Genomic DNA, 24275 nt, shown 5'->3' with positions numbered 1-24275 from the left:
CAGTTTTACTGTAAGAATGTACTTGCTCATAGAACTGGAAACTCCACATATTTACAGAAGCAATAAGACATATTTAGGTCTTTTTGTGCCATTAAATAAACAGCAATACATTGGTATTATATTTGACCTTTAGTTTAAGGTTAAGAAATGTGTTACTTTGGTTTCATAGCGGCCTGCTAAACTAAAAGCCAATTTGAGGAACACAAGATCACATCTTGTTTTTATGGGTTTCCTTTTTTCACACAGACAAAAAGTCCTGTTTGTGGACACACTGTATGTACAGCATTTACACTCTGAAATGCTTCATTAAATTACTTTTTTTCCCCTATAAATTACTACATTACGCTAATAAAGAAGAAAATGAAAGTGTGGGGAAGATTTCCTCCGCGACCAGCGAAAATGCACAAGGGTTGTCGTATTTTTGTTTCCTGGTTAATGAGCAACTGGTAAACATTAAAGGATTGGTTGAATAGTTACACTATACACAAAAAATCTGCTGAAATGTCAAGTGAATTTATTATGAAGACTTCTTACTTATCGGGCCTGAACTTTAAAAGTAAAGAGGTAAAGGCAAAATATTCTCTAGTGTTTTCACTTCAATATTTGTGTACATATTTAACTAAGCTATTTATTTAATAAGCATCAAATAATGTCTGGTGTTTTTCATCTTTAAAAATAAGGACTATTATTACTGAAGTGCTGATATATGTGCCTGGAATTCTGGGACTTTGTTACTCATGGCCTCCACCCTACAGTACATTACTCTCTTTGACAGAGCAGCTGCTCCAGTAAGCTTCTCCACATGTCGCAGAACTGAAACTGAACTTTGTTGGCAAATGGTTTCAATGAGGTTACCTTTAAATCTCTGACCCTTTCAGTATCTGGGTGTCTGCTTTCCAACATCTATTCAAATATCACAGATAGATCACAATCTGTGTCAATTTACACATGCAGTAGATACAGAAGTAATCTCTTTGCAGCTCTAATTGTTAACGTTTGCTTTATATTTTGTGGTGTCCTCAGCTGTAGGCACATTACATTTGGAAAAGAATAGCCCACAATTGACCTGAAGCGATGATTCCGTTGCACATTCTGTCAGGAAGAAGCAACGATGTGCAGAATGTCAAAGTGATTTCACAAGCTAAACTAATACAAAGAGTACCAATGTGGAAACTTTAAAGGAAGAAACTGACAGATGAACAAAAATGTTGTCATGGAATCCCACCTACTATTATTCTCTATTGTTTTCACTATTGTGACGCCAGATACTTGGATCACTGCAGCACAAAAGCACAGTGCAAAAACTCTCTATTGTTAGTCTCTTTCAGCACCTCTTCAAGCGTTTTTTACTTCCCCTCAAACTCTGTTACAGGTCACTTACCTTACTATGTGCTCAACAGGAAGTACAACTCTATGTTGTAAATGTGCTCAAATAACCAAAATCTAAGTAGCAATATAAAGATCAATGTCGTGTTTCACCTTAAGCTGGTTTATATTACTGTATAATATACAATTCCAGATAGGCACACTAATCTGACACCTGCTGCAGAGTTTTGGATTACTGGAATAACACAACTGCTCTACAATAAACTACTAGTCATAAAGATAAACCAAGAGAGATGTTTGGGAAATCTTTCAAGTTAAGATAAATGGTAATTAGGCAGCCATTAAGCACACACGTATATTCAGTCAATCTGGGGCACCTGTATTTTTTACTGCACAATAAGTAATCCAATAAGTTCAATGCAATAACAGCATGTGACAGCACACAGGAAAGCCTATGGAAGGTACTCATTCATTCCTCCTGGAAATGGCTCTGGGACTATGAGGGAGAACCACAAATGTCAAACTGTCGGGTTGACACAATACACAGTGGACATGAGAAGACTCTGCATGACAATAGGAAGCCAGACTTTAGTGTTTTCTGTTTCAGACAATATTAGGAAACATACTTAGAAAACTAATTTGTATATCATAATTCATAAATAAAAATAGGCTGCAACAGGCTGTTTTGTTCCTGAGAGAAGGATGAAATACAAATAGAGAGTTTAGACTGAGTGTGGCGCCAGAGAAAGCAGCAATGCATACTCTGTACATCTCTAGGACATCTCTAACTCAACCTATGTAGCTGTAGGCTCTGTTGTCAGGCTTTGTGCCACTTACACAATACAAGCTTAGCATCTCATCATGCCTGCAGTTAACAGCGTAATACAAATGTTAACATGCTGATATTTAACATGTGGCATTTGGCATTTTTTACAATGCTAATGTTTGAATGTATTTATTTAGGCTTCCATTTAAAGGTCCAGTGTGGATTTAGTGGCATATAGCTTCACCCTCCACTTCCAAGCTATTTAGAGTGTTTGGTTTGTCCCTTCTGGGCCACTGTTACAACATGGTGGTTCAACATGGGGGACTCCATGGAAGGCAACATGCGACATCTGTAGATATAAACGGCTAATTCAAGGTAACAAAAGCACAACAAACCCTATATTTAGGTTATTATTTATTCATTTATGAATATTATATTCAATGTCTGCCCCTAGAGCCTCCTACATGTCACATACTGGACATTTAAGCAATTCATAATGTTTATATAAATTTAGTAGAAGGGCATAAAGATGGTAAAATTTTATCGTAGTTAGAAATTGTGACCAGTTCATGAACCTCTATTGTATGACTTTCAGTCAAGTCGAACAAGATTAACATGACATCACTGACATTTGGTTTCGAGCAAGGCTTTCTAGCAATTACTGGCAACACATCAATGATCCTACCTAAGATAACTGTCTGTAACAATAGACCTCAATCACCAACGTCTTCCTAAGGTTTTCCTTAAATTTGTTCTTGAGAAAGGTCCTAAGAAAGATTCAAAAGCATCTAAACTGCAGAATTGTTCGCACCTCCGTTCTTATAATGATGAATCCCATTATCCTCATCAATTGATTAGCATAATTACCCACCAATCCCCACCAAGAAAGAAATATGGCCACAAGGAGGACAGCACCAGAGACCTCAGGGATTTTAGAAACACTGAGGATATGATTACTACTACTACTACTAAAAAACAATGACTAGGCAGGCAGACCATTTCCTGTTTACAATGAAATTGGAGACACCTTCACATTGGATATGTTTATAAAATAGTCAGAACTCCCCTCTGTGGAGGCCATAACAGGTCTATGACACAACAGACAGACCAGTTTCATGTAACATTGCGAGCTCTGTTCATGACAGATGGAAAATTACATGGAATAAAGGAATGTACCATAACTGGAAAAAATAAGCTACAGGTGGAGAAAAAACATCATGAGGAGGGAGAGGCAGTAAAATGCCAAAGTAGTTTTTCAGGCATAAGAATGTAGAGGTACATAAAGAATGTAAAAGGGAAACAGATTATAAGTCAGCTACAAACTCTGGAGAGGCAGGCTGTGGTGCCTAGATTTTTTGTTGTCATCATGTCCTTTATCCATTTTTTCATCCAGTATTTTAAGGAATAATACAGACCACTGAAAGACACTTATTTCACCTCATTAGCAATCAAATACTTTAAAATTAGAGGTAATAAATTGAAAATAAATAAATTAAGATTCAATATTTTCCTCCAGTTAAGACCACACATGAGGTTGTCCCAGCTAGAAATGACATATTTTCTGGAATAAAGTTGGGATAATACAATTACTGCACTTCTCTGATTTGGTCCACCAATAACGTCACTGAGTGAGAGTGACAAACTTGTTGTCAGGGTAACACATTTCTTATGATTAGGCCAGGGTTCATGTGCACAAACAAAGACTGTACGTGGGCACGTTCAATCATACCAGCAACGTATTAATTAATTATAAATGTTAAAGGTCCAGTGTGGAACATTTATTGGAATAAATGGAATATAATATTCATAGGTATGTTTTCATTAGTGTGTAATCACCTGAAAATAAGAATTATTGTGTTTTTGTTATTTTAGAATGACCGTCTTTATATAAAGGGAGTGTATGTCTTCCACAGAGTCCGCCATGTTTCTACAGTAGCCCAGAACGGACAAACCAAGCACTGGCTCTATGTAGGGCCGTTCATGTTTCCTACACTTCCTGCACACTGGTCCCTTAAGTGTCAGAGACACTAATAATAATAAAAATAATAAAATAATAAATAGATAATAATTTGCTGTTCGGTTTGGTTTCTTATGTTTCAGTTTAGATTTTGGTAACACTGATGCAGCCACAAATTAGAGTAATAGATTATTTATTTTTGAACAGATTTTTCACCACAGAAATAACAAGAAAATATTGTTTACAAATGTGCTTCATACATGCAACAACTTAGAATGACACACACACACACACACACACACACACACACACACACGCACACACACACATACACAGGCGATCTGTGAAGTGATTAAATCAGTTTAAGTTGATTTAGTTTCTTTATATGAGTTTATAGGATATTCAGAATGGGGACGTTTGTCTGAACTGCCGCCAAATATTTGAGCTCCTTGCTTACCTGCTTTCCAATACAGGCATCAAGGTGAGTACAACCGTTGGCTAAGCCTTCCTTAGGATAACTATTTGCTCACTGATAATATTATTTATACAGGGTAAGTCTATATTATTAAGTCAAAATTGATATACAAGTGTGTTTGCATAGTGTTCATAAAAAAAATACCAAGCAAAGTATACAGGTGCAACAACAAAAGGCATATGACATAAATTAATTTGTTATACTTTCATAAACACATTAGGTTATCCTTTGTTCCCTGTATTCTAGTACACTTAACATTTTAGTTTGTCATCAATAATATATTTTGTATATTATGAATTTAAGTAGGTAATCTTATTGAGATCTCTTTTGCAAGAGAAGCATAAATACAACAGAGAGAGAGTAAACAATTAGCCAGACACAGAAGATTTCTAAAATCTGTTAAGGAGGTGAAGATTTTCCACTGGCCTTTAACATGATTATTGCTTTAATGTTAAGACATTCTGCAGTCTTTGCTCTCTGTCTGTTTCTTATTCTTCTGAGAGGGGATGCCCACACTGTGGTGAGCTTCCCACAGATACGAGGTGATAGTGAGTCACACACATGCACATGAACAAGCACAGTATTGTCTTTGTCCTGCATACAGACAGCATGGCCAACTGTGTGTAAGATAGGCAAGCTCACGTTAATCTCTTTTTTACATCCTCCTTTTGTCCAGGATGCTGTGGTTGAGGTGTTGGATAAGGTATGTCAAATCCTGCCCTCCTTTGTCCAAAAAGTGAACATACATAATTGACACGTTCGGCAAGGCCGTGCTGGATGAACTTGTGACCTACACTGCACCAGATGTATTGTTATGCTCATATTTAGATTGTAGGAGGCCTGTAGGTGAGTCAGCACAGCTGCCTTTTGTTCAGTCACGTGTGCAGGCAGCTATTCTCATAATATCTCAGTTATTTTTTGACTAACTCACTGTTTTGTCTATTAATTGTCAGAGCATTGTGGGAAAATGCTTAATTGTTCTGTGTCAGATTTTTACTATGGTTATAAATTTGCAGTTTTAATTCTATACAGGACATTTTTGTGATTTCAGCCACTTTAATTATGCCTAAATCAGTCTGTGAACTTCTCAGACCATGATTTTATCATCAGATGTAGGACTGAGGTGATTATAAAATAAGGTGATATAATTCCTTTATAAAAAAAAACCTCCATATTACTTTCCATGTAAAAGTGTGTGTAGGTATGCCAATGCTGTTGATCAATAAGTCATTCTTTAAAACACACATTGAAACTAGTAAAAACTAAAATAGGAATTACTGGTTGTCTCCTAGTCTTCTGAGGATGTGATCATTTTAACAGTCTCTTTCTACTGACGCCTACTTCTGCCTTCATGTCTTACCATTTTCATTTTCATTTCTCTATTTTATCATTGAGCCTCTAGATTGAAAAAAAAGACAGAATCTAATAAAATCTGCTATATGACCTTAATACAGGATCAGTTAAATCTGCTCTATGCAGCAGATATGAAACACAGTGTAGTAAACATGGACATTCAGTGCATCAAGCATCAAGCACAGAACATTGTTGAGCAGTCAGTACGATGTTTTTGCAATGGTTTTTTTTGTAACTTACATTTTTTGTATGTTTTTACATGCATATGGACAAAACAATACAGCAAATAAGATACAAATTAAAATAACTTCTTTCATTACAACCTTCTCAATATTCCCAAGGTACATCACTGGACAAGTATTTGGGATTTCATATCCCAAGACATTTTTTTACAACAAAATTAACATTTTGCCAGTATGCCCTCATTTTTGTACAGTTCCAGAAGATATGTGCAGGGTCTGCTTCCACATTCCCACACAGTCTCCAGCAGTTTTGTTGTATAGCGAGTTGCCTAGATTTTATTTTAGGTGTTACAAAAAAGTGAGTTAGGTTTTTCCAGCAGAACTCCCTCCGTATTAAGGAATTTGTAGATGTACATTGTGTCTCGCACATGTGATACCATTCCTCCTCTTGTATTTGGATCTTTAGTTCTGCTTTTCATTTTGCTTTTATATAGAGTGTTGATTCCCCCCTGCTCCCCCATCTCTTTTGTGAAATAATCTCTTAACTGCATGTATCTATAGAAATCTTTGTTTTCGAGGCCGTACTTTGTCTTTAGATCTTGGAAGCTTAGAAATTCTCGACCTGCCGCAACTGTACATATTGCTGTCATACCTTTTTGTGCCCATTCTTTGAATACTGGATCATACGTCCCTGGCTTAAACTTTGAATCGTACGCGAACCACCTCAGAGTGCACATATCCCTCTTAAGTTTGTATTTACTTACTACAACGCTAGTGTAAATGCTAGTATTGGGTTGATAGCATGCCTCAAAGCACCTATCAAATGTTTATCCCCCACCAATATCTGGGTACCAATATCAAAATACCTTCAGTTTCTATAGCAATAGTGTCAAACAGAGTTTTGAAAAAACATTTAGTACTCTCTGGGGGGGCGTATACATTGACCAGTGTCACCATTCTGTTTTCTAACTTCCCTTTAATTAATACAAATCTCCCTTCAGTGTCCTTAACTTCTTTAAGACATTCAAATTGAACTGCATTTGTGATAAGGATAGCCACTCCCCTCTTCTGGCTAGGTTTGTAGGAACTGTAAAATGTATTCCTTAAACCAAAGCGTTTTAGCTTTTCATGTTCTTGTCGAGGCAGGTGAGTTTCTTGTAAAAATAGTACTTGAGCCTTTTCTTTTTTCAATTTAGCCAGGACCTTACTCCTCTTAACTGGATTATTCATCCAATTTACATTAATTGACACTAGCTTTATATTATTATATGGCATTAAAATGATCCAATCCCGTGTTATATTCATTCACCTCCAGACAACTTAAAATTGCACAGACCTGAACATCTGGACAACATGTGCTAACGGAAAAAAACAAAAAAAACTGTTAACTTCCAAGTTAGGGTGATTCTTCGCCACCCTGAGTCCCCGTTGGTAGGCAGAGGGGAGATCCTCTTCCAGGAGGGCCCCTAAATGTGTTTGTTTTAAGGATTTAAAAGCCAAGTTTAACAACATACCAGACTTCTCAGTATGAACTATTTATCAGGGACACTTGGCAACTTCAAGGTAGAAACTGACTACTAAATTGTTTAAAAAATAAATAAAATAAACAGAACAAGCAAAGCCCACAGGAGACATTTGTGTTGAGCATTTCATTAGAGCCACTACAAATAATATAAGAAAAACAGGACCCACAGGTGGAGCAAAGACATCACAGTGAGGTGAGGTTGTTTGAAAAGTAAAAGAAGTTTCTCAGGCTGAACGGGCACAAAGAACTAATTGACAAGAGTCGGCATGCAAGGTTTGGTTTGTTCAGGAAGGCAGACAAGAATCCCACCAGACCACAGAACAAGCTTGTGAAGGAACTGAAAAAGGACATCAGGGTTGAACATAAGGGAATTTGCGGTTCCCTTGTAGCTCACCTGGTAGAGCTGGCGCCCCATGTACCAAGGCTGAGTCCTTGCTGCAGCGGCAATGGGTTTGAGTTCGACCTGTGGTCCTTTGCTGCTTATCATCACCTCTCTTGCCCCCTTTCCTGTCAAAATATTTTTAAAAAAATATGGGAATCTATCTGAGCAGTATGATGTCAGGGGTACACCATACTTCTCGGGCAGGCTCCGGCCTCCTGCTGCTCTGTAGGATGAATGGTTTAGAAAGGATGGATGGAATCTATATGCTGAATATGGATGGATACACAGCAAAACCAAACCTGCATGTATAATGTTTACCATGTTCACCACCCTAGTTGGATGGCTTAGCATTCTAACCCTTTTGTCACTAACCCTAATCCCAACCAATGTAAGTTAAAGTATTAAAACGATCAATAACTTTTTTTTTTAATAGGTCGAGACTATCACAATAAACACTGGTGCACACTATACGTTGCTTTCCGCCCGGGTCAGATCTATGGGACAGGAAGTTAGTTGCATGCATTGCTCTCTGTCACAGTGTCTTATATGAAGCCACCACTAGGAGTCGCCAGAGTAATATAGACATGTCCAAAAAAGACGGTAGGGTGATCAACTGTATTGTGTTTGTAGGACACCTCCTAAGTATTTCCAGTGAAACTGTCTGTTTATGGTTCTTTATGAATATGCTGAAATTTGAATATATCATAAATAAATCTCACTAAAGAGTGTAACTTAGTCCTAAAGTGCCTCATCCTCTGAACACCACAGGATGGTGACAGTGAAGCTTTTGATTTGGATTGAAAAAATGCTTGAAAATGTAAAATAATGATCTTATTCTTCTTTCTTTGACAAGTGACCATGGTATAAGCGGTATAATTCGGTGTCCATAATCAGGAATTAATATACTTTGCAGAGGCAACCTGGCCTCCACATCGCCCATTAATTCTTAATAATGTACACCTCGTCAGGCATTATTACATAAACTACAAGAATAATAACCTTCAACCAGAAATGAAGAGTTATGAAAGCACAAACTTTAGATTTAGTGTGACAGGTGTGTTCAGAAGATGTGAAATTATGAGATTTAAGGTGGTACTGACAAACTATTTGCTGATGCAATACAATTTCTGAGAGGGCCGTTTAGAAGAAGGGGAATCACATGTCTCACCTCTCAGACAAAAAATAGATTAGAAATTAGTCTGTGTTGTGAAACAATCATTGGCTTCAGTGTGGGCACACTGTACGTTCATACAGTGAGTCAGAGTTTAAACAGTCCTAGAAGAGCGAATGTGGAGCTGTGCTGCTTAGACTGTCTTGAGAAACTGTTGAAGAATCTGTGAACTATAGGATGAGGTGATGTGATACAATGCAGACACTACACACAGTAAATATAATTATAGTACATTTACAAACACATCTGAGTCTTTTAAATTAAGCATGTCAAGTTCTTGCCCTTTGGTGAGAGGAACTGAATATGAAACTTGACTGACATTAGCTTATTGAGGGACAGAGAAAAAAACAGTTCCGCTATGCTATAAAACGACCTCTTATCACACGAGCATGAGGTCGTTTTGTTCCCCCTCAAATCTGGTTGGTGGGGGCTGCATGTGGCAAATGGGCCCTGTCACATATAAGCTGCACTCACAGTTCCCTGTACAGACCTCAGGAGGGAAGACATATAACTAAAAGCCTGAAAATAACAGAGGATGGCCCTGCTCAAGATTGCCTTGCTTGTCTTCATTTGTCTTGAAGGCAGTGGTGAGACTATGGTTAATTATAATAAGTAAACAGTAAAAGTCAAGTGATGAGATTTAATACAGTGAAGATTATTAATGGTGAATATTTTCCTTCTGCAGCTCTGACTTCGGCTTCTAATATTGATGGTTTGCAAAATGTCCCAGACGCCCTGAGTGCAGTAAGTTTATGATTTTTTGATTTCTTGTAACAAAATTATACTTTTCATTCAGAACATAACAAAACACACACATTTGATTATGATGTGCAGGTTCACAATATGAAGTGCGTATTACTTATCACTTACTGAAACACAACTTACCAAACAACAAAGTATTTTTTCAAGAAACATATACATTAAATTATAAAGAAATGCAGAGATCTCAAAAGAATTCCTGGATATCTTTTATGATAACATTTAGCATATTGTGTGCTAAAATTGTATGTTATAATGCATTTAACACCTTATTTTGCGGTGGTGGTGGAAGTTTTCAGAGTATTCTGTGAAAATACTACATTAAAAGTAAAAATCCATCCAGAAGTATCATCCAAGTAAAAGTAAATGTTCTACCCCTGTGACTGATATATGATTATATAGGACATTATTAGACTGTTAATACTGATGCATCAATTTGTAATTAGCATTTAATAGCTGTAGCTGGTAGAGGTTGAACTATTTTATATACAGTTAGGTGGTTTAACAATGGCAGAAGTTTAGAGTAAAAATCACAGCTCACAGACATTTGAAAGAGGTTTTATAGGAAGTGGTCACAAGCAATAAGGTTGCAAACCTGCACTAGTTTATTCTTCGTAGCTATACCTGTCAAATAACTGTAGTGGAGTATAAAGTACAATACTAGTAGAAGTATAGAGTAGCAAAAAATGGAAAATACTCAAGGAAAGTAAAAGTGCCTCAAAATTGTACTTAAGTGTAGTCGAGTAAATGTACAGAGTTTTCCACCACTGCTATTTTTGGAGGTTTGGATGGCGCTACAGGACAATATAATACAACAACACCATTGTAATTAATGAAAGTGTAAAAGTGTTGAGTTCTTACAGAGAGACCTCATATTTGCATTTCTTCAAAATCAGGAAGTCTCTTCAACAATACACACTTCCACTCCAAGAAGATTTAAAATATATCGCAGCTGTTTTGACGTTGAATGTTTAGTTTCAACCACAAACATGTTTCTTCCTCTTTATGAAAATACATGTTTTTTTATTCTTCTATGGGGCATTATGAAAGGCAATTGTAATTCTCACTGTTAGAAGTGTTGTATATCCCTGCAAAAATCCCAATAAAAAAAAGGTGTTTCTTCCTCATGAAACATGCTTTTTCTTTAATGGAAGTATCGTTCACAAAAGTATCTCATGCATGCAACAACTAAGAACACCTGGTGTGTATATGTGATTAAATCTGTTAATAAATCTCATTGTTTGACTTTGACTTTATACTCAGAATGGGGACATCTGCAAGGACTGCACCCAAATATTTGAACTCCTTGTTGACATGCTTACCAATGCAGACCTCCAGGTGAGTACAATAGTCGACTAAGCAGCAAACACATTCCAGAGGTTTAATATTTGCTCACTGATATTATTATTGATACTGCGAATGTCCAAATTCATAAGTAAAGATTAAAATACACATTCTGCTATCTCAAGTGCTTGCTAAGATCCGTGGTTGAATAGTTTTCATTACATTAAAAAAAAACACTTTTTATTATCCACCTGGTCTTTTATCAGAACAAACACATTCGCCACATTCAGAGATGCAAAAAATGTGTGAGCAGTCGTGCACACAGTGACATACACACACATGTCCCTTTTCTTTTTAGTCTTTTTAGCCACTTCTTCTTTTCTATGTCTAAATAAAGTTGATATGAAATTGCACTGGCAGTTTCTGTTCTCACCTGACATCTAAGATCCTCTTTCCTTCAAGTTTAATCTGATCTGTAGGAGTCCAAAGAGAGAACACTTGGTTACAAATTGGCTACTTTACTACACTAATTTCTTTACTAGCAACTGTTTTGAGTCACACATCTTTATAGAGAGACATTTCACCACTAACCTTAACCTCTAGTCTGGTCCTCTAACCTCTAACCTCTAACTTCTGTGATAATATATATATACTGTATATATATATATTTTTTTAAATTAATATACTAAGTAAGTAAGTAGTTGTTTACATAGTGCTTCTGTAAACTGTAAAGGTGTACAACACAAGACCCATTATATAGTATGGATAGTACATCCCATTATTGTAGTACAAACTATATTCATGGTTTGATGTAAAATAAGAATTATCACCTTTGAAAAAAGCACTTAAAAAAACTATATTTTAAAGTTTAAAACCAAACTGTAAAAAAGGTCCACACAGATGTTTATGCATGTAAAATGTAATTTTGCTATGAACACCACAAACCCAATGCCATTCACCTCCATTGTACTGAGGTATATTATTTTTAGCTTCTTAGGAGCTAGTAGGCTAACTGGCCGCTGTTGGTTAGGGTGTTCGGAGGGACGTGATTGGCTGAAAGGCGAGGGGTCGGGGACTGATTACGGAAATAGACTGTTATTAAATAAAAGTTAATGGAAACAAACTGTTGCGCTAAAAATAATAGTTTCAATAAGCTGTCTAATTATTTAACATTTTAATTAATAAGTCATGTTTTCTTTTTATGTCTGTATGGCTTTTCTATGTAGCTTAAGTTTTTGCCACAAAGGTAAAAGCTAAAACCAGCCATAAAGATAAGATAAAATAAGATGTTCCTTTATTGATTCCCGGTGGGAGGAATACAAGTTTTGATGTATATAAGATGTATAATTGTTACAAGGTTTTGTGCAAAAATATTTGTGCATAGCAGGTTAAACAGTCCTAATCAGTGGAGGTGGGAGGTACTGGGTGCTGTGGTATTGTGGAGTCAGATGGCTACTGGCTTTGCCGTTACGCATTTAAGAGTGTTTGCCTCCTGTCTTTATACCTGTTTAATGTTGTGTAAACTCTAAATGTCTAGTATGTTTAAAGTTAGGTGACTCAGTGAACCATCTATAAAACACTGCCATAACACATTTGATCTTGGAGGCAGGAAATAATGTCATTGGTTTCAGTGACAGCACTTAAAACTGTTCACTCAATCTTCTAAACTTTGATTGTGTTTAACAGAAGGAATAATGCGTCTCCTAAAATAATCATATTCTTTTTTTCTCCTTTTTTAACTGGTGTTTAGATTTATATAGTGGGCAATACCCAAACTTATCCAGAGCAGGCCTATTGTCCTGAGTTCAAAGACCACACACCTAATGCAGCACTTTATTTTTAGAAAAAGATCATGGATGGCATTGAAAGCCTGTGTGCTCACCTGCCTGGACCAGCTGCCAAAGTCTGCAAAGAAGAGGTGGAGAAGATGCTCCCAGTGGCCATCAACTTAATTTCTACTGTTATCGTAAGTTTAAGTTTAGTTTAACTATTATGAGTGAAATATTAACTGTGTGTTTCTGCTGCTGCTGGCAGGTCTAATCTCAACACGTATTGTCCCATCTCTTTCTCTCTAGAAACCTGCGCAGGTCTGCAAAATCCTTGGGCTCTGTGGCACCTGCGACAAGCAGGATGAGATGCTCCGGTATTTTGTCAAGGAGGCCCTTCAGGTGTCTGTGACAGGTGAAAATGTGAGTTAAAGTACAACTTAGATTAAAACATTTTAAAAGAATAATTTTCTATGTTCTAAGGCCCCAAGTTTGATCTCATTGTGCTTTACTTCTTCTTCTATGTCTGTCACTCAGCTGCAGCCCACAACACAGTGTTCCTTCTGCGTTTTTCTTGTCAAGACTTTGGAGGACTTGCTGCCAAAAGAAAGGACTGAGGTGAGTGACACTCATGCAGTGAAGGAACACACGTGCACACGAGTAAACACAGTATCTCTTTGTCCTGCACACCCACACAGACACACACGTAAGTAGACACCTAAATTCCTCCAGACAGCCCCGTCTGCTTTGTGGATGCCATGCTGTACAGTCCCCTCTCTATCTCTTTATTTCTTCTGCAGGGTGCTGTGATTCAACTGCTGGAGGAGATTTGTCACATTTTGCCCTCAACTTACCGCGATCAGTGCGAGGCAGTGGTTGGCAAGTTTAGCAAGACGGTGCTGGACGCCCTCCTGAGCTACGCCACCCCTCAGGCCATCTGCGCTCTCATGCACCTGTGTAAAGGGCAGGAGGCTCCTCTTGTAGGTCAGTCTGCCTCACCTTCAGCATCCACTAGTTCAACCCCAATGCAGACCTTGCTCCATGTAGGCATCCCAGTAGTAAACCACAAGGCCCCTGAACCGGTACACCTAAATTAAATGCAGCCAACATTTGTTATTAGTTGCGCCTGTTTAACTAGTTAAAATTGTCTCTGTTAGAAAACTCTTTACAGTTATATAAAACAGATCACACCTGGTCACATCTTTTAGAAGCTGGAACAAGCAAATGTTTACTCATCCATCAACTAATCAATTATCATTCAAATGTCCCTGTTTTTTTCACTTTCAGACCCATGCACTTTGACAACCTACAGGTGCAGAGACATCAAGACTGCCCTCAGATGTGGAGTAAGTAAACTGCTATCAAGTTGTAAACTTGTTTTGCTTATGAATGCTCAGTAGTGAGCACATGTGACCTGTCTTCTCCCTGCAGACGGTGTTTTACTGTCAGAAATTTGCCTGGAAGCCTCTCAACTACAACACGATCTAAGATGTTGAGGTAGGTGTGAAAACCTCAAACAATTATATTAAAAATGTAACATACAACAGCATATAAAATATATCCAAACGTCTCTTTTCAGGGTGCAACTATGAGTCAACCTCGGTGCCCCCACAGATGACCCAGAGCTGCAAACATTTTTCTATTTGACACCTGTGGCATTCTGCCTGATAGCCTTTCTTTCAGATACTGATTTGATATCTTGCTGCATTTTGTGATTTTGCATTGTACATACCAGAGCTTAGCTTGACAAAGATGGACAAAAGGATTATCTGAACTTCAGCAGTCAAAGGAATGTTGAAAAGATACAAAAGCTCGACTGTAGGATCAGAAAATTTAATGATTAGTATAAAAGGATGAATTATTATGTATACTTGATCAATTTTTTCTTTCAAATTTTGTACTCAGCTCTGTTCTATATATAAAGTTTAAAGGTTTCATCTGCTTTAATGAAGTTTCGTCTTGTAATCTTACATTTACATTCAAATGATCTCAGGAGAATTATCTGAATAAATGTTATTAAATAAAGTGTCTATATTATGGGCTGTGAAACGTCACAAGATCTTACTTTTCTTTTACCTTTAAAGGAGCACTGTACTGTACTGTACATGACATTTTTCATAGATTAGCATGCCAACACTATTTTACATTTAGGAAGTTCTCTATTCAATAATCAAATCACAAACCTGGTTATATTTAAGCTCCAATCTTAGTGGTAATGATTTCTAACCCTGAACTTCAGTATTTACTAATACCATTCTTGCTTCCTGAGGAATAATCTTTACATCCTCTTTATGCTAAATACCACATTTGACTTGTTTCAGCCTTTTTATGATCAACAATTTGTCATTGTGTGTAATGAGAACCTCCATATACAATTAATCAGTTAAACTAATTATCAAAGATAACATGTAAGTAAGGTTGGATTAAATCTACAGTATGACCTTAACATGTAACCAGATAAATCTCTTTTATGATAGAAAATAAAACAGCCAAAAGCACGAGGAAGAGTACAGTTTATTTGAAGGGTTTAAAAAGAAACTCAACAACAAATCATCAGTATTACTTATTGAAGTGGGAATTATTTTGATACTAGAAACTTGGTGGAGCAGGGTCAATAGGTAAGGAGTCAGATATTTGGGGTCAGCGGATAGGAGCATTGCAGAAAATCAGAAAGGCACTTTTACACATTCAGCAACTACACTAACAGACTCTCTCTTCCAATCATTTAAAAACCGATCTAACAGGAAAAAAATGCTGTTCAACTCCCCCACAGGAGACTATGTAAACAGGCTGGTTTCTCTGTACAACACCAACCAATCATTTGTCTCGTCTGTGGATGAGCTAGAGGACGCAAACACATGGTAAAAAATCTTTGGGAGGTTGAGTCATTTCACTGGATGATGGAGACTAATCTCCAGGGCTCCTGTCTGAGGTTTCACTGCAGTACACCCAAGGATCCACAAGGTGGTGCCAGATGAGCCAAACTAAAGACTCTGTTACCAGAATAGAATAAAAATCTTAATTACAGTATTATATATGGGGACACAGTGCCACCTAGCTACACAATGAAGACATTTTTAGACACACTAACTGCACTCAGCTCAGAGCAGGGAACAACTACGGTGGTTTTTAATGTAAATACCAATCGCACTTAGGCTTACCGCTGGCTTAGCCTTAACTCTGCAACTGTATTGGGAGGATACACATCCAGGAGTAAAGTCAGAGAAGGAGAAGGGCAACTGGGGAAGCATTCAAAAGGCATATACAGTGTATTCACAAAGTCTTGGACTTGTCATTTGACCAGGGTCTCTGGCCCAGAACCATTGTGCTGCCCAACTCCAGTGAAAGACTCAAAAATCCACAAGAATTAAGTAACATATGATTCCACATTCTAATTTGTACAAAACTAACACTGCTGAAAAGACAAGAGCAGTAATACCATGTCCTACATTCACTAAGCTCTCATTCTTGGTCTGTGGCTCTGCTCTTTGTCTTCTTTCACATCAGTCCACCTTTCACATCATGTGCAGGTGAGACTAAAGGACCCAAATCATGTGCAAGCAAGTGAAACACTTTTAGATACAAACAACCCCCCAAAACATGTGGCACACATCATTTCTTGCTGGTCCAACTGTTAGGCCCCACGATAGTCAAATGCCATTCTATAAATTATTTCAAGTATGGTGTTGCCATTGGATAAAGGCAGCTCCTACCTGGAGGCGACTGAGCCAGGGTTTCTCTGTAGCTACACCCAGAGTCAGTCTCAGGAAGGAGGAGTGCTTTACCTTTGCCTTCATCTTGGTCAGTAGCACATTGACACATTCATCATCATTTGGAACAATCACATGACATTTAAACCAAAAAAAATAAAATAAATTACAAAAAAGGAGTGATTTCAAGATGCAGCCCAACATAACCACAATGACATTAGCAGCTTCTGACTTCTCTGTAAAACATCAGAAAATATGGCCTGAAGGGACAGCAGACAAAAGAATGAGAAGATACTGAAGGGTCAAGCACACAACAAGTGTTTTACCCCATTTGTGCCATCCAAATTTAAAAAAAAAATAGAGGGTTAGAGAAGAGTTAGGGGAACAGAGTTGATGTTTTTGTCAAGCGAATCAACACTGACCCAACATAGTTAGGCGAAATGGGAAATTACATTAAAGAGAAAGTAACGGATGAGGCCAACTGATCACATTTTAACCTGCAGTGAGATTCTGAATTTAAAAGCTGAGGAATACTAGTTATTTCTTACAAAACACAATCATTACTGGTAAATACCCACATGTCCCTTCTGGAAATATGCTATAAATATGGTTTAAATACATAATGTCACTAATACAGATTTATGGAGACACTCTTGATTAGCAATGTCAGGAAACTAGATGACCATTAATCAGACAAAAACAAAAATGGAAGTTAGCCAGCAAAACAAAGATGAAGAAAAGCTGGCAAGACTGAACACAGCAACATGTCTGTTCAATTTAATATCTTGGCATCGGTAATACTATTTTCTCTTGGAGATGTGTACAGTGCTAAAAAGGTGGGGAAAGGACGTCTTCTCATGTAGCAGAGGCTGCGGTGACATGGCTATGCCTGTGAGGAGGAAGAGGGAGGAAGGAGGGATGTAGACAAACACACATTTATCTGTGGGACACCTTAGATTAGAGGAGGGGTTTCAGTATTTCAGCTTCTTGGGCACCTCCCATGTAAAGTCGTCACGACCGAAGTGACCATAAGCTGCTGTGCGCTGGTAGATGGGCTTCTTCAGGTCAAGATCCCTGAGGCAGAAATAAAATTATTTTAAAGAAACCTTTAGTATGTGTAAAATATGTATAATGGGGACATAAGTGCATGTTTGTGTCCAAATCTGAAATTAGACACCACAGGATACCTCACAATAACTCCCGGACGGAGGTCAAAATTCTTCTTCACAATTTCCAGCAGCTCCTTCTCGCTCTTCTGGGAGGTCCCATAGTGGAAGATGGAGACAGAGAGTGGATGGGCAACTCCAATAGCATAGGATACCTAAAAGTTGTCACAGATTATGCACACATTAAGGACAGGAGAGACATTTTAACACAGCATATACAGTGTCGAGACATATTTTTCTCAATATTGAACAAGTTTAGAATTTGTAGTTATTAATTTGCATCTGGGCTAAAAAAAACAAACAGGAAAATGTTAGTACAGTAAATCCAAAGATCTCCATTACGTACACGAGTTTGTCCACACACTGTAAGAGCACTGAGTTTATTTCTCCAACTGTAAAATGTATCATTCCATATCTTTCAATCATTCAAGTTGTGTTTATGTATATTAAAATAAATAAATAAATAAAAAAGGATTAGTATAGTGGCAACCTGATACATTTCCACATGGATGGTGAGGTCTGAAAAAAAAATACAAATAAGAAAACATCCACAAAAACTTCACAAACCACAATACCAGAAGTATTTGACAAACAGGACGGTGTGTGTGTGACTGTTCAAGCTGACCGGTGACCTCGGTCCTTGGCACCTTGATAGATTTTGGAGTCTTGTACACTAACCTGGACCATCACACGCTTGCAGAGCCCAGCTTTCACCAGAGATTTGGCCACCCAGCGGGCAGCGTACGCAGCAGAGCGATCTACCTTTGTGTAGTCCTTCCCAGAAAAAGCTCCACCTCCATGGGCACCCCAGCCCCCGTAAGTATCGACAATGATCTTACGCCCAGTCAGACCAGCGTCACCCTGTGGGGATAAACACAGGAGGTTTATGTACATTTATGACCAGACATTTTTCATGATTTTATTCATTTTGACTAATTTTAGTAATTTAGTTACTGTGCAGAATAACTAAAGAGGTGCAGATTTTAAAAGACATTCTTGTCTCACCTGCGGTCCTCCAATGACAAAGCGGCCACTGGGCTGCAGGTGGTATATGGTTTCATCATCGAGGTACCCACTGGGAACCACAGCTTTCACCACCTGCTCCTTCAGACAATGGCACATTTCGTCCAGACCTATACACTCATCGTGCTGCACAGAGACCACAACGGTGTGGACACGCAATGGCACCATGGCACCTCGGTCCTGTTTGTACTGAACGGTCACCTGAGGGAAAAATTTTAAAAAGAGTTTACTGGATGTTCTTTAAAATTAGTTTTTATCTCCAGGAAGTCAGAGCCATACAAATACATACAAAACAGCTTGTAGAACAAACAAATGATATGTAGTTTTTCCTAAAGCGATCACTTCTCAAATGTAAGGATTTGCTGTTTTTCTCTGGTTTATAACATTGTAAGTTTATAGATTTTGAGTTGTGGCCTTTAGGTTGGACAAAAGATGTCACTCTGGGCTCTGACAATGTGCTTGTTGATGCAGCTCTCATCAATAGTAAAATAAAAAAGAAAATCATATTTGTTAAGCAAACACAATCAAGTATTCCAGGAACTAAACAAAAAAAGTGGTTTATTTTCTGAGTAATGCAGATGGACTGTGTGGAAGTGGAAGCAGCGTTTTCTCGTCTAACCTGAGTTTTGGAATCAGGTCGGAGCCACGGAAGTGTGCCATTTCGACGTAACTCAGCCATCTTGGCATTGAGCTTGTGAGCCAGGACAATAGTGAGGGGCATACACTCCTCAGTCTCATCAGTGGCATATCCAAACATCAGACCCTGTGAGGACAGCACACAGCATGAATAGAGGTCAGAATAACATCACAAACTCTGTTACAAATCACATTTCTGGCTCCAGTTACCCAGCTGTGGATCAAATAAACATAAATGTATGAACCATCCGACCTGGTCACCGGCTCCTACGTCCTCCTCTTTCCGATCCAGGTGAACACCCTGAGCAATGTCAGGGGACTGCTGCTCCAAAGCCACCAGAACATTGCAGGTCTTATAGTCAAAGCCTGCAGAACAAAACAACTAATCCTCAGTAAATGTTTCACATTTCAATCCTCACCGTGGTACTTGAGCCTTTTTCAGATATGTACTTTAAATTTATGAACTCTGATATGTAATCTGTCTCATCTCATCTCATGTCTCATTCACAATGGTGAAACAGTGTAGGTTTGTTATTTGTTTAAAAAAAAGAAAAGACAACACCAGTATGCTTAAAGTGAGTTTCTTTCCCCTAGACCCCAGTACATTACTAGGTACTGGATTATTTTGGCAAATACGTTTAAAAAAGTGTTTACTGATATCGAGCCCTAAACAGGTAGAAGTAAAACTATCCACTCGACTGGAGGTAAAGAGTTAAAGACGTTTTCTCATTCAGCCAAAGCGGCTTCTTTATTATGCAAGAAGCTAACAGGTAAAACGCATTGCTGCATTTTTCCAGGAATCCATCTGATTCAGCCTGGAGAGACAGGACTTCACCTGGGAAAGGTACACAACTTTCAGTGCCTCCTGAGCAGGTAGCCTAACTGGTTCAGCTACTTAAGACAGTAAGAAAGATATAATTCACTTAAACAAAAAACTATTTCAGACACTACGCATGTCAATACTCACTCCTTAAAGTCTTCTAAAAAGGTACCTTTCCCCCCTTTCAGATGCATAATGACAGCTTTTGGTTTATTGCCTATCAATTATCAATAATTACTTTTTTTTTTTTTTTTTTTTTTTACAAAGCTTTGAGAGATATTTTGAGCTCACTATACAATATAATTCTCACTAGACAATCTGATACTGCTACCACTACTCTGGTAAGACTCTTCACAGTCTACAGAACTGATGATTTGATACAATCCTGAGAGTAAATCTTAATAATTACTGAATAATACGTTTGTTTCCAAGACAGGGGCTTTAACTGCATGAAGCTCAAACAGAAGTAAACTCAGTTACAAACTTTCACCACTGTACCTTTGGAGGAGTCATCATAGCCTATGTGTTTGACCGTGTCCCTGACAACCTTCTGGTAGTCAACGTGGGCCCTAGAGGTGATCTCTCCCGCCAGCAGGATCATCCCCGTCTTAGCAACAGTCTCTGAGGACACAATGACATGCAGTGTGATGGATGAGAGTAACAACAACAATTAGAATAAGGAGGTGAAAGAGAGAATCAGCCCTTGGTACATGGGGCACCAACTCCACCAGGTGAGCTACCAGGGCGTCCTGACAATGACTTAAACTTAAAATCAATTATCAGAGTAGTAGGTAATTCATTTTCAATCTACTAATTGACTATTTATTGCAGCTTTATTATCAACATCTAAAGCAACCATATAAAACTTTAGGCCTTAATGTAGGACGTGAACCGTAAGCCCCATCCCCATTTTGGATGATATGATGCAAATTAATCTGCGGCAGATGGCCCTTTTTTTTGTGAAAGTGTGTGCCAATAATTCTACGTCATAGTGAAACCTAATAAAAATAATTACCTTCACTTAATTACTCAAGTGAAACTAGTTTGACAAACATGTATTCTCTGTTAAATAAGACAAACAGCAAATGCTGTATGTGCTATTTAAACATCCAGTCCACTGAAGAACTGTGATTACAAGCAACCTAAAACCTGAACGCTTTTAGCCATCACCACCTGCATCTCAGGTATATTCAGTTAAGTACCTCATCGTCACTTCATGAAACCAGAGAATACTATAAAAATGAGTAAAGAGTTCCTGATTTAGGCCCCGAGTTTAGTTCCAGGGGCTCTTTGGATCCTGGTAAAATGTGGTTGAAACAGGGCTATTTTAAAAGATACATCAGAAAACATTCCTCAATAGAGGAAGGAAAAAATAAAAAATAAAAATAAGCAACATGACTGGGTGAATTAATACTCTGTAAATGACCTACCACATGCTACTTTGGCATCAGGGTCTTGTGTGAGGTGTGCATCCAACACAGCATCACTGATTTGGTCACAAATCTTATCTGTGGAGTAAAACAGTAACAGTATATTCAGCACTCCATACACATAAAACACTAAATAGCAATGCTTCAGTTTTGTTTATATCAGAGAGAACATAGAGAGATCCTAGTCACATATTGGGTGGATGCCCATGCTTATTAAAGTGTTTTTAATTACAGGTGTTTTAAAACACAGATTATAGTGCTAAAACCACTGTTTCACTCTTTTCACAAAGACAATGTGGTGGTGTTAAAACGCTTGTTAGATTAAACATGAGAGCAAGACGTACGTTTTTATCTACATTTGGACATTCTTTTAAACTTTTCTGGCACCTTCTGCAGTTCGACTGAAACTAAAACACAAAACCAAACAGGTTTTTTCACCTCATGGGCACCTACAGGGCCAATGATTAATGATGTACAAATAAAGAGGATATCAACCTGATAACTGTGATAACTTCAGACTTTGTCTCTTAGTTCAACAGCGTAGTAGTAGTAGTAGTAGTATCTACATCCCTCTCTGAAATATACTGCAGTTATTCCCTTCAAAAGCACTGCAAGGACGGCCTAAGCTGTTTGGATGTTCATAATGTAAAGTGTCAAGAAACACATTAGTAGAGAAGTATGTAGGTGCTTCTAGTGTCCTGCAACTATAAAGTATGTGGATGTGACTACACCCGCAGTAGAGCAGCAGCCCCTGCAGTACCTATATTTAGGACTGCTGGTAAGCCTATTATCTGTTGTAATGGAGCTTCCCCCACTGCCCCCAATGAAGACCGACAACTGCAGCGAAATGTACAACAAACAGCTGAACAGTTCTGCAGTTAAAACGTCTAAGTATTACAGATGTAAGCAGCTTACTATAAGGTACATATTGCTCAGAACTGATGCAGTCTAATACAATTACCATGCATTACTATTTTCATTTTTTATGGCCATTTTGGAGACTTAGAAGTGTCCCTCACTTATAGTTAATATAATATATATAATGTATACAGTAAAACATTAAAACAATCTCATATAGTTGTACACACAGTCTATGGAGGAATCAGGACATTTTGACCAGGTAATAACAAACCAGATGCTCCTGCAGCAGTCAAGCAGTTTCTGTAATGATGTAACACCAAACAGTAGCTAGCTGTCCTGTCCGACTTAAATTAAATTAAATAAACACATTAAATAAAAAATATATATATATATATATACCTTACGCGTTAGCCGTTTTATAGTAGTTGTACTATAAGTTGTTGTGTAATAAAACACCCCACCTCACTCTGTAAACGTATTCATTCAACCATGTGGAGCCACAGATGATTGACAGACAACAACAGTCCTAACTAGCGTAATGTTAGCTGTAGCAGCTAGCCACCGGGTCGTTTAACACCATAAACTTTATTAAGCAGCCTTTAAACAGTCCGCTGTTATGTTTCAGAGGATGTGGGTTGTCTGAACTACATGTAGCAAGGACATTTGTGTTTCACGGAGTCGGTTTTGTAATCGTGTTAAAGCTACAGAGACAACAACAACACGCCGAGCTCACAGTCACAGACCACATGACCTTGTTTCAGAGGCTAACACGATGCTATCGGGCTAATTAATCACAGACAGACAGTCACACGTTACAACTTACCGGGGTGACCCTCTCCGACTGACTCCGAGGTGAAGAGGAAGCAGTCTTCATCAATGAGCGAGTTGTTATGGAAACCGTTCAGATGGCCGTTCATCTTGCCTCTTGAACACACTGTTAGCTGACAGGCTAATGTAAGCTGTTCGGATAACCGACACCTGCTTATAGAGTTGTAGAGGCCGGGACAGGGTTACTTTACAGGGTTATTTTACAGGCTTTAGCTCGGTCTCCTGCTCACACACTGAAGTGACCTCGCTGCTTCAGGTTTCGGCCCACCGGGTGAAGTGTGGAGGGATGCTCGGACGGCTGTATTTATGAGGCTAGACAACTTCTTCCGACCGGAAAAGTAATTTCTCTGCAGCCAATGTTGTTGAAGAGCACAGACCACGTGGCGCAGACGGGGGCGTGCTCAATTTAAGATCAAATAACGTCCCTGAGGATAAATCATTGGGTTAAATGTTAGATAAACTTCATCTCAACAGCTGCTATAGAAGTGGTTTATACAAAGAAAGTGGTTGTCAACCTTCATCTGTGTGTATGAACCCTTATAAAAACCAATCTGGGACTCATCATCACAGGTTAAGGCCTTAAATATTCCCCTCTGGGATATAAATTAAATGGTTCACATAATTTAAGATTCTTGACAGACATGAAACAGTGAAAGTATGAAGTACTTTTTCACTTAGCCAGGCAGCAAACACAGGCCTAAGGGTTTTACGTAGGCAAAGAACAGAATCAGCCATTAGCGATAGGCAATGAAAAGACAATGAAATGGGATGTGAGCAGTTAGATAAAATGAAATACGTACAATAACATAAAATACAAACAGAATAGATATAGAGTGCAGTAATAAGTTATGTCCC

General features: G+C 38.1%; 2 protein-coding genes across 2 annotated transcripts; one reads left to right on the top strand and one right to left on the bottom strand.

Moving 5' to 3' along the window:
• Positions 1–9558: 9558 nt before the first annotated feature.
• Positions 9559–15003, top strand: LOC127370151 (prosaposin). Its single transcript, XM_051411922.1, has 10 exons — positions 9559–9724; positions 9823–9881; positions 11160–11234; positions 13024–13146; positions 13256–13369; positions 13484–13564; positions 13747–13930; positions 14234–14292; positions 14378–14443; positions 14526–15003. The coding sequence occupies exons 1-9, from the start codon at positions 9673–9675 to the stop codon at positions 14432–14434; spliced, it is 804 nt and encodes a 267-aa protein (XP_051267882.1). The 5' UTR covers positions 9559–9672; the 3' UTR covers positions 14435–14443; positions 14526–15003.
• Positions 15004–15442: 439 nt separating this feature from the next.
• Positions 15443–23766, bottom strand: mat2aa (methionine adenosyltransferase II, alpha a). Its single transcript, XM_051411909.1, has 9 exons — positions 23416–23766; positions 21732–21809; positions 20800–20922; positions 19735–19847; positions 19465–19608; positions 18828–19046; positions 18501–18683; positions 17844–17977; positions 15443–17730 (listed from the first exon to the last, which is right to left on the bottom strand). Exons 1-9 carry the CDS (start codon positions 23507–23509, stop codon positions 17628–17630), a joined length of 1191 nt encoding a protein of 396 aa, XP_051267869.1. The 5' UTR covers positions 23510–23766; the 3' UTR covers positions 15443–17627.
• Between the last annotated feature and the right edge of the window lie 509 nt (positions 23767–24275).

Source organism: Dicentrarchus labrax, unplaced genomic scaffold, assembly GCF_905237075.1.
Source record: "Dicentrarchus labrax unplaced genomic scaffold, dlabrax2021, whole genome shotgun sequence".
In the NCBI taxonomy this organism is placed as follows: Eukaryota; Metazoa; Chordata; class Actinopteri; family Moronidae; genus Dicentrarchus; species Dicentrarchus labrax.
This window is presented reverse-complemented; position numbering and strand designations above follow the sequence as displayed.